The sequence below is a fragment of the Aureobasidium pullulans genome (genome assembly GCF_000721785.1).
Source record: "Aureobasidium pullulans EXF-150 unplaced genomic scaffold scaffold_33, whole genome shotgun sequence".
NCBI classification, from domain to species: domain Eukaryota; kingdom Fungi; phylum Ascomycota; class Dothideomycetes; order Dothideales; family Saccotheciaceae; genus Aureobasidium; species Aureobasidium pullulans.
In genome coordinates, this window is record NW_021941053.1 from 141,210 (window position 1) to 156,568 (window position 15,359).

General features: G+C 47.5%; 3 protein-coding genes across 3 annotated transcripts; 2 read left to right on the forward strand and 1 right to left on the reverse strand.

The window, feature by feature from the left end:
- The first annotated feature begins 105 nt into the window (after positions 1-105).
- On the forward strand, positions 106-1,962 carry M438DRAFT_349721 (uncharacterized protein). The gene has a single exon (XM_029906457.1). It carries the CDS (start codon positions 377-379, stop codon positions 1,790-1,792), a length of 1,416 nt encoding a protein of 471 aa, XP_029755597.1. The 5' UTR covers positions 106-376; the 3' UTR covers positions 1,793-1,962.
- Positions 1,963-9,650: 7,688 nt separating this feature from the next.
- Positions 9,651-12,490, forward strand: M438DRAFT_306307 (catalase). Its single transcript, XM_029902259.1, has 4 exons — positions 9,651-10,184; positions 10,237-10,395; positions 10,450-10,513; positions 10,803-12,490. The coding sequence occupies exons 1-4, from the start codon at positions 9,718-9,720 to the stop codon at positions 12,333-12,335; spliced, it is 2,223 nt and encodes a 740-aa protein (XP_029755598.1). The 5' UTR covers positions 9,651-9,717; the 3' UTR covers positions 12,336-12,490.
- A 224-nt stretch (positions 12,491-12,714) lies between these two features.
- Positions 12,715-14,365, reverse strand: M438DRAFT_349723 (uncharacterized protein). The gene has a single exon (XM_029906458.1). The coding sequence runs from the start codon at positions 14,358-14,360 to the stop codon at positions 13,143-13,145; it is 1,218 nt and encodes a 405-aa protein (XP_029755599.1). The 5' UTR covers positions 14,361-14,365; the 3' UTR covers positions 12,715-13,142.
- Positions 14,366-15,359: the final 994 nt, after the last annotated feature.

Genomic DNA, 15,359 nt, shown 5'->3' on the forward strand with positions numbered 1-15,359 from the left:
CTCACAGCAACAGCCAAGGAGCCTCAGCACCCGCAACTCCGCATATCGCGTGGTCCGTGCGAGTGCTTGGCTCCGGAGAGGCGCATGACGCTCGCCGCTTCCCACTTTCCCCTCGCCGCGACTCGCCCATGACCCGCCATGCACTTTCGTTGCACTTCCGTCTGCGAGAGCGGCACCCGGCCTTGGTCTTCCGTCACTCCTGCCCGTCTCGTCTTGTCTGCAACCACTGTCCCTCGCCTCGCCTTTGTCCATGCTTCTGTTCCTGCTCTGATTCTCCAGTCGGCTCATCGCCAGCCCTCTGCGCTCCTCTGCTCCGCTGTCTTGCCTGTCGTCTCAACCTCGTCAGCCTTGGTCTCCGCACTGAGTATTGCCAAGAATGACAGGCCTCCGCATATCCACCATTGCCATAACTTCCAATTCCTCTAGCCATGACCTCAACTACGACTATGCCCCCAACGCCTTCAGCTTCCAACAAGGCGGCAATGTTCGTACTCTGAATAGTGGCTACTCGCCGCCCCCGAGCACAGGCTTGCTCTACGTTCCAGACCTCGATGGTGTCTGCGCCCAATACCTGCCTGACAATGTCACAAGATATTCAGATCTTCCCATGGTCCCCCCGAAGATTGCCATTGCCCCCTGGATCTCTCCCGCCTGTACACTCAGCTACTTGAATGCTGCTCCTTCGGATTTGATCACTGCCTTCGTCTTCTACATTCCAAATGCCAGCGCCATGGCATTGCCATCAGCCCATGACGCTGCCTGGAGCCTGGGGGACGGAGGTCATTGGAAGTCGGTTATCAACTATCCCGTTTATGCCATTGCCTCGCAGGTTGGCCAAATGACTCTTGAGCAAATGGCTCGCAATTCTTCCAACGACACCAATGCGCCCATTGATCAGGCCCCGAGCAATCAAACTTACATTCGCCTCTTGATGGAGGTCACCACTGGTAGTGGCGGCACCAACCTACCCTCCATCTGGGTGTTTCTTCTTATCATTCTCGCCGTCCTGCTGGTGCTCATCGGGGCACTATCGCTCACCATGCACATCCTACAAAGGAAGAGACGCAACGACCTGCGTGCTAGGATAGCACGGGGCGAAGTCGACATCGAGGCCCTGGGTCTGGGAAAGCTCACTGTGCCGCAGGAAATGATTGATCGGATGCCATTGTACGCTTACAGTTCTTCTCCGGATCCTGTTGTACCCGAGAAAGGAGCACCTCATGCTCCACCTCCGCTTCAACAGCCCACCTGCGCTATCTGTCTGGATGACTTTGCCGAGTCAGCGTCTCAAGTACGTGAGCTGCCGTGCAGACACATCTTCCACCCGGAGTGCATTGATCTGTTTATGCTCGACTCGTCCTCTATATGCCCTTTGTGTAAGCAGTCAGTCTTGCCCAAAGGCTACGTTCCTGGCAAGATCACGAACGCGATGACTAGACGGGAAAGATATCTTCGACGATCTGCAGCCCTTCGTGCTCGTCATGCTGCTGGGCCTCCAACTCCTAGTGCAAGCAACATCATGCTGTTTGGTCGGCATGCTCGAGCACCTCCCACCAACTCAACGACAACAACGATCCCATCTCAAGCTGCTGCAGTAGAGATGGGGTCCATGTCCGGCAACAATCAACCAACTGCGGGTCAGTCCATTCCAACGATGAGTCACGGGCGAAGGGAATGGGCCCAGAGAAGAGCATTAGCCATGTCAGGAGTCCAAAGCTCCGCAAGTGAAGAGCCCGAGCATAGAACTTCAAAGGCACGTAAGATGCTGAGGAGGGTGTTCCCCAATTTATGATGACTGATTTTACGATGCCGATGTTCCAACCCGCTACACAGAAATTGATACCCCTTCCACGTTACTGTACTTACTTAGACGCAATTCTTGTCCATATTGTTATCTGTTAGACATAATCTACCTGTTCACAAAGAAGCAAGTCCTTCGAAGACCGCCTCTCGAGAACTGCTTAATTTCAGATCAAAATCTTACCTTGCGGTTGTCATGCTGTATCCATTATGCCATGAGGCAGGAATCATTTCCCAGAAGTGCTTTACATGAGTGTTTATCAAGTCTCTCACAATTAAAGAAAAAGCTCGAATTCGAAACCCGGATCGAGGTGGATGTATTACGACAGACAGCATCCTCGTTCTTGCGGTTCATTAGATGCTGTGTCTCATAGGAGGCACGAGACGACGCGCAGCTCAATTTGCGTGGATCATTCGAGATACACGGTACCAGAGATCAACCTCTCTTCACAAGCGCTGCCTCTCGCACGTACGCATATCAGAATATTTCTAGCCTATTACAGCTAGCGCTCTTAGCTCCAGGTCCTGTGACTTCAGAAGAGGACACTTTACGTGGCTGGCATGGGCTCGCGAGTCAGTCGCGGCGAAGGCTCTAGATACGTTGTGGTCGAAATCCCTCTTGGATGCGAGCCAAGAGGCGCTATGCTTATGGTCCTTACTATCATGATCTGAAAGAGACCAATCGCTTTTGCATCTGCGATGCACGATAGGAACGTCGGTCAAGTCGTTTCGTCTTTTCTCCGTTGAATAAACGGGGTCAATCATTTTTCTGATTATTGCTTACGTTGACTCTCGACTAGAATTGAGTATGTATATCTTGTTACCCGGAATAGCCTGGAAGCGATGCTCAAACACTTTGCATCTGTTCTCTATGCCGAAAGGCCTTTTCTCCTCATCCGGAAACCATTTCCGGGTATGAAAAGCCAAAATGTGAGTCTTCTAAACCTTGGTCAAGAGCCGCATGGACGGCACGTGGATATAGAGTTGACACAACGACTCTTCCTGCTACTTGTAAGCAAACATCAACCCGATAAGAAAGTATAAACAGCCAAGTAAGTTACACTTTCTACTTAAGCATGTCGAAAGACCTTCAAGCACTCGAGATCCCTGGCCGAAGAAGAGTCTGTCAGCTCAATGGGCGGAATTAGTGTGAGTTCTCGGGCTGCTCCTCCCCGTGTGCTGAACTTTGTCACGCGCATGCTGTAGAAATGCACAATGATTTTGAAATTAGAGCAGCCTTCCACTGAGAGGCGCCAACTTTCGCACTCTCAGTAGAGGGCTGCACTAATCTGAGATGACCCTAGTCACGATCGCGAGAGGTGGCCAAAAGTGACGAAATCTAGCACACGGGGAGGCTGGAGAAGATCGCAAGCCATACTATGCGGCCATGCTCCACTGCTAATCTCATGGCTTGTCAACTTTGTTCAGCTGTTACGGAGATTGATCCCGATCAATGCATGATGTGCTAAGGATCATACGGTAAGAGCTTGTTCGGTTCGGCGAGGGGGTCTAATTTTAAACCTTGGATTATTGCTCTGGCTCGTGCTTCCTATACGTAACGATTAGCTTAGTTTTTTACTCTCAAATAAACTAGTCCTGTTCGGTCAGATAGCTATATAGAGCTTCTTAACGGTGTTTCTTAGGGTCTCTAGAGTCTCTAGAGGACGCAGAGTTTTTAAAGGGCCACATACGCTATATATACTATCTTAATGCCTATTAAGGAGTCATCTCGCCTTCGTCGCTAACACCTCTAGAGGGTCGCGGCTATTGCCGCTACATTAACAGTTATATAGTACTATAAGCGAGGAATTCCTATAGGTGTTCGGAGCGTATATCTAGCTACTACTCGTAGCGAGGAGTTAACTACTAACCTACGTAACTAAGGGAACAAGTAGCGGCTCTTTAACTTTACCCGTCTTTGTAAGCATACCTTTAAAAGGCTCTTAGAGTAGTTAGAGACTAAGGCTAACCCTCCGCTATAAGGGGGTCGGTTTATCTTATCTACGTAAAAGCTAGTTATCTTCCTATATATCGTTAGATATAACGTACGGTTTCGGATCGTCTAAGAACACTTCTAGTACTCGCGCGACACCGTGTCGACTATATTTTACTAAGTCCTAACCGCCCTACAATCTGTATATAGGGCCTTTATAGTCTAGCTTATACTAGAGTCGTCCGAGGTGCCTAAAAAGATACTAGAGAACCTAAAGTTTAGTCTATATTTCGATAAGTGCGTAGGTGCCCTCGACGGGTCTTATATCGTTATATACGTTAAAGGGGAGTAAGCGCTATAGCGAAATAGGAAGGGATTCCTATTATAAAACGTGTTAGCAGTATATGACTTTAATAGGAACTTCCTATATATACTAGCTAGATAGGAAGGCTCTACGTACGACGGTCGAGTACTTAGTTCGGCGCGAGGTAAAGACTTTAAGGTGCCGAGTAAAGAGAGGTATTACCTTACTAATACTAGCTATATTAATTCCGAGATAACATTAATACTATATTAGTCGACTCGATACTATCTACGCGAGTAGTTAGAAGTAGGAAAAAGGCTAGAGACTAAGGAAGAGCTATTTAACTTGCGTCACTCGTAGCTACGTAATGTTATTAAGCGAACCTTTAGTATATTTAAGAACTAGTTTAAGATTACGTCGATAGCGAACAAGTTCTTAATACGTACGTAGGTAAAGCTAGTATACGCTCTAGTAGGTCTTTATAACTTTATAAATAAGACCGACCGCGCCTACGCTACTAAGGACCTAACTAATAATAAGTTAGATGCTATAAAGGACGAGGGCAATAACTTTAGAGGCTCTTAAGCGGCTAAGAGGGTAGCTAGAGGCTTAAGTAAGATAAACATGTTACGCGAGCAGGTTATAAGTAACATATAGAAGGATTACGAAGCGTATATTAGTAGGAATTAGCCATTTCTAGCTCTTAGCTATCCTCCGAGACCCTCTAAATTACATTAATTAATCTATTAACTATTACTCGTTTCTTAACTTCTATACGCTACTAAGAGACATAGAAGACTCTTATTAACTTCGGCGCACTTAGGAACAACTACGTAGTCGCCTCGTTACTTAACTTCTACGTAATCGAGACCTACATTAACGGCTCTATGTCCTTAAATTCTTTAAAGAATAGGCTCGCGGCCCTTACTACTAGTAGCTTCTTAAGCGCCTTAGCTAGTCGTCCTAAGTTTATACTAATCCTTTCCGCTAGTGTCCGTTTTACCTGTCTTTCCTACTCTTCTACTACTCTCTTAAGTGCTTAATAGCTTAATAGGGGTTAGGTCGCGCGCTAGGAAGGCGTAGGAGACGACGGTAGTAATAGCGAGGAAGGTAAGTCCCTAGATAGCGGATCTAACGAGGGTTTAACTAATGTTTTAACTAATAGAAGTGCTATAAGATTAGGATCTAGTAGGAAGTCGGTATCGACTTAAGCCTTAGAGGTAGTCTCGGCATGCTAGCTAGTCGCTATTACGTCGTCGTATAAGTGCTAGAACTCCCTCTAATGCTTTAATAGTTAGTCTTAATACTTTACTATAGATGGCTTACTAGTAAAGTAGTCGTCTATAACCTTCTCTTCCGCGTTAGGTAGGCTAGTATCTTAGTTAATACCCTATCCGGATCGCGACATTATCTCCTTCTATGCCTAGTAATAGGCCTTAAAGGTCGTTTCCTTATTCTTAACCTTCGTAAATTCGACAAGATTAGGTATTAGTATTACGGGTAAACTACGTATATATAGAGGTTTAGGGTAGGTTAAGATTTAATAGGTTCGATAAAAGTAGGAAGGAGTCTATAAATGTGCGGAATCTAATAAAGAATATATAGACGCTAAGAACGTACGGGCGTATGCCCGCGTCCTATCCTAAGGCTCGCCCTTTATATTACCCCCTCCCCTCCCCTTCTAGTTGCCCTCCCTCTAGAACTAGCCGGTTTACGCTCCGAAAATAGTATATACTATCTTTTAACGTTCGCTCGTCGCGGCTAGTTCCCTTTACCTAGGCTTTACCGTATCCGGCGGCCCTTAGTAAAGGCTCGCGACCCGACGCTCTCCGTTACTAGTTGCCTTTATAACTGCCTCCGATGCTTTATAGGCAGCCTTCTATTTAGAAAGGCCGGCTTAGCGTAGTAAATATTGTCGCTAATAGCGATAATGACTATAATAAGCTTTACTTATAATAGTAGCTTTATAATGGGCCTCTACTCGTTACCCTTAGCCTTTAGCTTCCTTCTACTAACCTTCCTTCTCCTACGTAACAACAATAATAATAATAGTAGTAACAATAATAACGTACGTTATACCTACCGCTAATACTACTCTTACTATAACTTTTACGCCGCTTTCCGATTAAAACTTACTAGGCCTAGATGTCTTACATTTACTGCTTCGCCTACGCTTAGGCTAGTGTCGACTATATCGACTAGTCCGTAGGTTTTCGCTTCCTAATAGTTTTTAACTAGGGAACTAATATTTATAGTCGGCTCGCTCTTGCTCCTACGCCCGCTACGCTACTACTCGCACTCGTTACGATAATCTATATATTTATACCGTTCTCTAGTATAAAACTACCGCTTACCGAATAGTCCTTAAATAGCTTATATCGCCTACTCGGTATAGACTCGTTCTACTACTAATGCCGCTCGGTATGTTTCGTTCTCTATCGTTTTTCTACTAGCTTACGGTAGTTTCCTAGCGACGAGGCCTATAAGGACCTTAAGAAGGTGCTTAAGGCCTATAAGGCCCTTAAGCCTCTCTAGGCCGCTAGCCTGCTCTCTACGTATGTTTATACCGTTTTCTAGGCATTTTTTATCGGCTTACGGTAGTTTAGCGCCTTCGCCTTAGAGGTTACTACCTCGGTAGTCGACGTCGTCGCCTAGTAGGGCTAGACGTAAGTGCATTCTCGTTCTCTAGTTAAAAGTCGTCGCTAACCGGTATAGTACTAGTAGCGTCCCTCCTACCCTCGTTCTCGGCGCTCGCCGCGCTAATTAAGCCGTTCTCCTATAGTTTTTAGGCGGAGCCTACTAAATGAAATCCGCTGTTTTTTCTGTTTATTATTTTTAAAGTGTTTTTGTGCTTTTCTATAAGTTTTGTGTCGGTTACCCCTAATTAATCCCTATAATGCAAATCTTTTACGTTANCGGGTCCTACCTAGAAAGCACCGGGGCCGTATAGAAGCGTTCCTTTAGTGTATTAAACGCTACTTCCTAGTCTTTTGTCTAGGAGAATAGTGTCCCTTTCCTAGTAAGCGCGGTAAGCGGCCGGGCTACCTCTAAAAAGTTCGGTATAAACATCCTATAGTAGTTTATAAAGCCTAGGAACCTACGTACTTCTTTCTATGTTTTTAGCTCCTTCTAAGACCTTATAGTCTTTACCTTCTCCGGGTTAGTTCCTACTCCTTTTCCGTCGGCGTGTACGATAAACCCTAGGTATTTAATCCTCTTCTAAGCGAACTTACTCTTCTCCGGGTCTAGGTATAGGCCTTCGTCCTATAGCTTCCGGAGTACGGCTCTTACCTTTTAGAAATAGTCCTCTCTCGAGCCGCTCGAATAGATAATAACGCCGTCTAGGTAGGTAGATGCAAAATCGTCTAGATATTCCTAGAGCAAAGTGTTAATGTACTGCTAGAAAGTTACTAGGGCCCCGGATAAACCGAACGGGCATACTAACTACTCGAAGGACCCGAACCTAGTCCGGAACGTAGTCTTATACTCGTCTCTAAGCGCTATTCGGATCTTATAGAAAGCTGCTACGACGTCTACCTTAGTTAACTACCTAGCTCTAGCTAGGTTTCGTAAGGTCTCCGCGATTAAAGGTAGGGGGTAGCGATCCTACGTAGTAATCGCGTTTAGCGCCCGATAATCGTAGTAGAACCTTAGTCTACCGCCCGGTTTCCGTACGAAAAGCACTAGGGTAGTAGCCTTAGAGGTACTAGGTCTAATATACCCCTTCTCTAGTAGGTTATCTAGCGATTTCCTTAGGACTAGGAGTTCCTCCTAGGACATGCTATATAGAGGGCCCTAGGGTAGACTAAAGGTGCTTCCGTCGGGTTTCTTCCGGAGGTTAATACGGTAATTAATGCCCTCTCTATATAGCGACAGTTTCTCCGCCTCCCGCTTGTTAAATAGCGGAGCTATATCCTTAAGCTCTAGCGGCAGCGACTTCTCTAGTGCCTCGGTCGTTAAGTATTCCTTAGGCTTAAGGAACTTTTTAATGTCCTTAGACGAAGCGGTAGCTACCGTAGTAAAGCTACTATTATCCTAGTATTCCCGGTAATTACGGCCCTCGTTAACCTATTATTCTAGTCTCCCGTAGTAGTACTAGCGTTTCTCTAGCGCGGTCCGGATCTTATTATGCGCTTTCTAGGGGTTCCCTAGTATTATTAGGAACGCTAGACCTAGAACTACATACGCGTACACTCTTTAGGTAAATCCGGCGATTTCTATCTAGAAAGCGANATAGCGGGCTACGCGTTCGTTACGGAGCTTAGCTTCTATTATGTACTATCGGTTATATAGTTCTTCTACTACTCGTTATATTACTTCGATCGACGGTTCCTATTTAGTGTTTCCGGCCTCCGGTTAGTATATAGGGGACTCTAGAGCGAAGTTAACGGGGGACTTATCTATGTTTTTTAGATCGAACCTAATGTTACGGGTAAACTACGTATATATAGAGGTTTAGGGTAGGTTAAGATTTAATAGGTTCGATAAAAGTAGGAAGGAGTCTACGAATGTGCGGAATCTAATAAAGAATATACGGACGCTAAGAACGTACGGGCGTATGCCCGCGTCCTATCCTAAGGCTCGCCCTTTATAGTTAGTAACACTAACTTAACCGCCTTAACGGCCTCTATAAGGACCTACTTTTTCGAGCTACTCTGCGCTCGCTAACTATTACCTCTAGCCTCCATTAATACGGCGATAAAGGCTTCCTCTATCTTCGACGACTATCTTAATGTCTCTAACCTACTAGGGGTCTACGACGGGGTGCTCCTCTAGCTCTATACTAGTGTTGCTAGCTACGACATAGCTTTTTAACGACTAGTTTCTAGCGAGATGCTGCCCTCGAGCAGTGTTAGGAAATAAGTACAATTATCGTGTCTAGGCACGCGAGCCTTACTACTTTAAGTAAAGATACGCCTCTAGCTTGCTTCTATATAGTAACTAGATTATAAACAGGTACTTAAAAGATTATAAACCGAACAAGCAAGGTTTATTAACTAATATCTATAAATAAACTAAGAAACTACTTCTTAAGAAGCCGAACCGAACAAGCTCTAAGTCTAGACAGGGCCCTGTCGTGTCAGACGTATCTGACTGACTTTTTGTTCGGCAGTTCATGGCTCACCTACCCTCAGGCCAAATCGCCTATACGAAGAGAGCTGCCTCACTGGTTACTTGAATGAGAACGGAGCTTACCGTAATATTGCGAGTCGCTTGACATATAGTGATTGCTGATTGGGCAGGCCTTCTCCGCATTGTGCTAATCAGATATACGAAATCGCCGATAATTGAATGCTCTGACGTATGCTTGACAATGGGGCTCATCAATAAAGAAAGAATGATAGTGAGCAATGGTCGATTCCATCTCAGACAGTAGGTAGGTGATTGTGGTTATTTGGTAGAGCTGACAAGCCACCTCGTTGCAAGAGGCTACGCGGCTTTAGATAGTACTGTTACCAAGAGCGGGCCGCGAGCTGTCAAAGCTGGTATGCGCGTGCCTTGCCAATCATAACAAGGCGGAGGGTATGATGTGGTATCCACGTCACTTCTTGGTAAGCTGTGTTTATTGTCCAAGCTGCTAGAAAAGGAGTGTATAACAAGGGAGCTCTCCCACAGAAAATAAAAATCTGCCTAGCTGTTCTTTTGCTCTTTCACATCATCAATCAATCAGTCAATCATAATGGCACCAGGAATTGCAGATGCTGTCAAAGAGGCCGTCACTGGCTCGCCCTCTGAGAACGCCAAAGTTTTGGCCATGAAGGATAACATCAGGAACTACCAGGACTCGAACAACAGGATCACTACCGATTACGGTGTCAAGCAAACAAATACTGACGACTGGCTCAAAGTTGCAACAGAGGACAAGACAGGTCCCATGCTACTCGAAGACCATTCTTCTCGTGAGAAAATCCACCGTTTCGACCACGAACGAATTCCTGAGAGAGTGGTACATGCACGTGGAGCTGGTGCTTTTGGAACGTTCAAGCTTTACGAGGATGCATCAGATGTTACCTCTGCTGGCGTCCTGACAGATACTTCACGCACCACTCCCGTTTTCGTTCGCTTCTCCACCGTCTTGGGAAGTAGAGGCAGTGCAGACACTGTCAGAGACGTTCGTGGCTTCGCAGTAAAGTTCTACACAGAAGAGTCTGTATGTCCCAGACTAGACAAAGGTCTGCTGGCTAACCCTTGTATGCAGGGGTAACTGGGACATCGTTGGAAACGATATTCCGGTCTTCTTCATCCAGGACGCTCTCAAGTTCCCAGATGTGATTCACTCTGGCAAACCCGAGCCTCACAACGAGATCCCGCAGGCGCAAAGCTCGCATTCAAATTTCTGGGACTTCCAATACCTCCAGTAAGCTATTTTGCATAAGACTAAAGGTGGCACTTGCAAGACTAACAAGAACAGCTCAGAAGCGACCCATATGTTCCTCTGGGCCATGTCAGACAGAGGTATCCCCCGCTCGTACCGAGTAAGTGTACAAACATTTCATTTTATGGGTGAACCTCTACCAGAGAAGGTCTCGATATGGGATTTGAAGCCCAGTCTTCGAGCATCACACTGTAGAGCACTACCTGACACATTTCAAGTGTCTCTTAAGAGTTCAGCTGCCTGAAAAGGTGCTGGTGATCTCAATAGGCATCTGACCGGGTTGGAGAAATACCTGCATTGCGACAGGTGCATGTTACAGGATTCGCCGAACACGGGCATGCACACCATTACAAAAACAAGAGCCATGCTAACTTGTTGTCTCCTCTCAGATGATGCAAGGCTTCGGTGTGAACACATACACTCTGGTCAACGACAAAGGCGAGCGCCATCTTGTCAAATTCCACTTCACGCCTCATCTCGGTGTGCACAGCTTTGTATGGGACGAGGCTCTGAAATTGGCCGGCCAGGATCCTGACTTCCATCGCAAAGATCTCTGGACCGCGATTGAGGGAGGACAGTACCCCAAGTGGAAATTTGGTATCCAGACCATCCCCGAGGACCAAGCTGACAACTTCGAATTCGACCCTCTGGATGCTACCAAGATCTGGCCCGAAGAAGAATTCCCAGTGAGATACCTTGGCGAACTCGAGCTCAACCGTAACGTAGACGAGTACTTCACTCAGACAGAGCAAGTGGCCTTCTGCACTGGTCATGTTGTTCCTGGTATTGGATTCTCTGATGATCCTCTGCTGCAAGGTCGCAACTTCTCTTACTCTGATACTCAACTCAGTCGCCTAGGCACCAACTGGCAGGAGCTACCTATCAACAAGCCAGTATGCCCTGTTATGAATCAGAACAGAGATGGCAAACATCGCACCACAATCACCAAGGGAACGGTCAACTACTGGCCAAACCGGTTCGAGGCCACCAAGCCCGCTACTGCCCAGGAGGGTGGCTATGTTGACTATCCCCAGAAGGTTTCCGGCATGAAGACTCGCCTCCGCAGCAAGAAGTTCCGTGAACACTACAACCAAGCACAGCTTTTCTACAACTCAATGTCCGAACATGAGAAGATGCACATCATGAACGCACTCTCTTTCGAGCTGGACCACTGCGATGATCCAATCGTATACAAGCGCATGGTCGAGAGAATCGCCGATATCGATCTGGATCTGGCCAAGGGCGTTGCCGAGATGGTCGGAGCCGATATCCCTGAGGTAGCTGGCCGTCCTAATCACGGCAAGAAGTCGAAGGGCTTGAGTCAAGAAGACTTTCCTCCAGAGAATCTGACCATCGCAACTAGAATGGTGGCAATCCTGATAGCCGATGGCTACGACGCTGTTGCTTACAACGCCATTAAAGCGGCCCTGGCGGCTCAAGGTGCCCTTCCTTTCACCATTGCTCCCCGTCGTACTCCGATCTACGCTGCTGGCGAAAGTAAGGACTCTGGCAAGGGTGTGGCCCCCGACCACAACCTCGAGGGTCAGCGTTCAACAATGTACGATGCCATTTTCATTCCCGGTGGAGCTGACAGCATTGCCACTCTCCGCAAGAACGGGCGTGCCTTGCACTACGTCCGTGAGGCCTTTGGCCACCTCAAAGCTATTGGCGCTACCGGCGAGGCTGTTAAGTTCGTACAGGACGCTTGTTCTCTTCCCGGTGTCGAATTCTCAGAGAGCAACAATGTCGTCGATTCTTACGGCGTTGTCACTGCTGCTCAGACCGAGGCCAGCACTTTCAAGGACGCTATCGATCTTGTAAAGAACGCCAAAGATTTCTCCAGTGCCTTCTCCTACGCCATCTCTCAGCACAAGAACTACCAGCGCGAGCTTGATGGTCTGTCTAGCATGGTGGCATACTAAGTGAAGTTGCCTCAGGTTGGGCATCTTATTAGTAATGAGAGGCGTCTAATATGCTACACGTGTGTCATGGATACCATTTTATTAATATAGTCTGTTTGGAAATACCAAATCGGATGATTCACTGTGCGCTATCCCATTTTCGGAATCAAAACTTGTACCATTCATAATCAAGCAGAGTCAATGTCAAAAAAATTGTGCTGCAAGCGCCGCGCCACATCTCCAATGTTCAGCAAAACATTTAGCACACTACGGTACGATTCAGCAGTGTACAGCACCAAAGCAAGCACATATGTTTTGACAGGTATGGACACAAGCATGTCAGGCTAAGAAGACGCGTCAGTTGTATCATGTTGTTCCTGTTCTTTCACTGTCCACTCACGGACACAATGCCCAGCGAAAAACAATGTGTGCAAAGATATTCGCCGTGTGCAATGTCGAATTTGCTGGCCCTGAACGGGTGAGCGTGCCGTGATCACCAGCTGCGGTGCAACCAAGAAGCCGTCCATATCGACCGATGGGCGCATTTTGTAACACCAGCAGGCTTGCATTTGACAGCTGCAGCCTGCGAGAAGCCTTGGGACCTGCAGAATGCGCTTTCACAGTTATCCGCAACAAGCGGTGTCAAGAGGGGAGTGAATTCAGGGGTTCGAAAATATGACTTGTTCTCGTTTTCGTCGCTCGCGTAAGAAATGGAGAGCAAAGACCATGAAATCATTCCACTGTAAGATGTCACGAGATATGGGGTCCTGAAAACCAACCCCTTCTCTTGCTGCTGTTGAGACAGGCCCAGACAGTGACAGCTGTCTCTCAAACCAAGAACGTCCAGAAGCTGGGATACACAAATTCGTCATCAAAGATGCGACGCACCTGTTCGAGGACGAATTTCTCCACCTTCCCCACATTCTTGAGAACTTGCTTTCCTCCCTCGCGTTGACCAATCTCACTTTCGACCTTGATTTCTTCCAGGAGCGCTCCTAGCTTGCGTGAACCCTGTGGTGCACTTCCTTGACTGTTGTGCTCCTCGTGTTCACCTGTCAAAGACCCACCGACCAGAGATTCGGCGTCTTCCTGACAAAGGAAACAAAAATGTGCCTTTTTCTTGATGTATGCCAATATTCCGACACCGTCAAATGTGAGACCGGTAATGTTGAGTTGTAACGGAATGCCCACAAAACTCGGCATTGGATAGTCCAGTGAAATCTCGGCGGTCAGCCTCAATTTGACATCGCCACAGTACGCTACGTGAAAGACCATCTGAACATCCTCTGGACTACGTTCCTGCTCCTCCCCAAGTCCATGATGTGAGGTTTCAGAGTGATGATCGTCATGTTCCGTGGCTTCCTCGGGCCAATCCAAATGTCGTGAGGTTGGACGCGAGGAGGACTTTGAAGAGGAAGGGGTCAGAGAACCGAATGAGGCCGAGCGGTTCCGTGTCTCGCTGTCGGAGTAGTTGCTCTCTGGTGATTGAGCCAATTGAGAAGGGCCATGTCGCGCATTGTGAAATTGTGCGCCTGCTACAGCAGCCAACGGGGTCGTGGTACCTGAGAGTCCCGCCGATAGCGGCAAGTGGAAGTAGCCCAGGTTGGAGGTGCCTCCTAGGATTCCTGGAGTAGCTGTTCTTGATAGAATTGGATTTCCCATGTGCTCTCGAGAATTTGTCAATCGTGGATTGTGAAATTCATCACGGCTCAACGAGGCATTGTGCTGGTAGTGAGGACGTGTTTCATCGACTCTGGGGGTTGCAACGTTGTGCTGGCCTTCGTCGAGCCGGCCAGGCGTCTCGTCATCTTCTTGACTGTCATCTGCGTCGTTTTCGTAAAAGTCCGGTAGTGGATCGCAGACGTCCTTGAGCTCGATAGTCGGGGCGACATTGCCGAATTCAAAGGCGTGACATTTGACGGAACGTATCATACGCGGAAGCGCGATCTTTTGGAACCGGTCATGGATGAAGGCTCTGATGCTTTCTGCCAGCGCTTCGCCATCAGGGCCAGTCGTGAGGGTATCCCAGTTGATTTCTATCGACATGTTTGCCGTCAGAACTGATAAGACGTCGGGTCTTGGGCGCTGCGGGACCAAGGCAAGTCGAGGCGGATTCTCGGCCCACTCCCCACTCCCAGCCAAACGAACCTCGTTCAACTCACCGACACTTCTACATGTTTGTCTCGCATCCTGCAGCCAAACAGCAACTCGGCTATTTGCAATTGTTCACATGAAATCTCCTCGTTCGTGTCAATATATCAACCTCTGGGCCAAAAGGATAGGTGCCTCTGTGTCCCTGCAGCCACGTTTCACCTCTCCTAAGGCTTTGGCATGACAGCGGAAAGCTGCCCAAGCGCGCTGCACGCTGCAGCCATTTGCTGTATCCTGCAATGCCACTCGGTCCGTGCCGGATCTTGACAGCCAGTCGCTGCTTTGTTTGTGACAACTCAAGAATCATGACATGGGGAAGAGGTACGTATCAGATGCAGGTCGGTTTTGATCATAGCGAATTCGATAACGGCATAATTGATCATTCCACTCGGACTTTCTCAAACATACACGGGTGGTGAGACAGAGGAGTCGAATGTTTGCCCCCCCCAAGCGACACATTCTCTTTTCTTCATGGCGAGAGAGGATTTGTGACCGTCATGTTACGCGAGAGACTACACTATACGGAGCAGAATGGAACCTTTCTGCAGTGTTCAAGTCCAATACTTGCTGGACGGTTTGACCGCCCAAGTAACCATACGCCGCGCTAAACCTGCCCTTTTTTGACTTGCCGAACGCCGAGGAATGATATCCATCATGAGTTTCAATGAAGCAGAAAGATGGAAAAAGAAAAGAAAAGAACGAAACCATGTCAATGCCGCCTGGAGCCTTGCCAACAACTGATTCGTAGACCATTAAACATTTCCTTCAACGAAGGCCATTCTCCTTCCATTACTCCGTACCATAGTCGGCGATCCGAATGAGACTGAGTCGTGTTAGCGACGTCCAAGTCAAGGCGAACAACGAAAGCCTCACCTTGTCATCTTCGGCAATTTG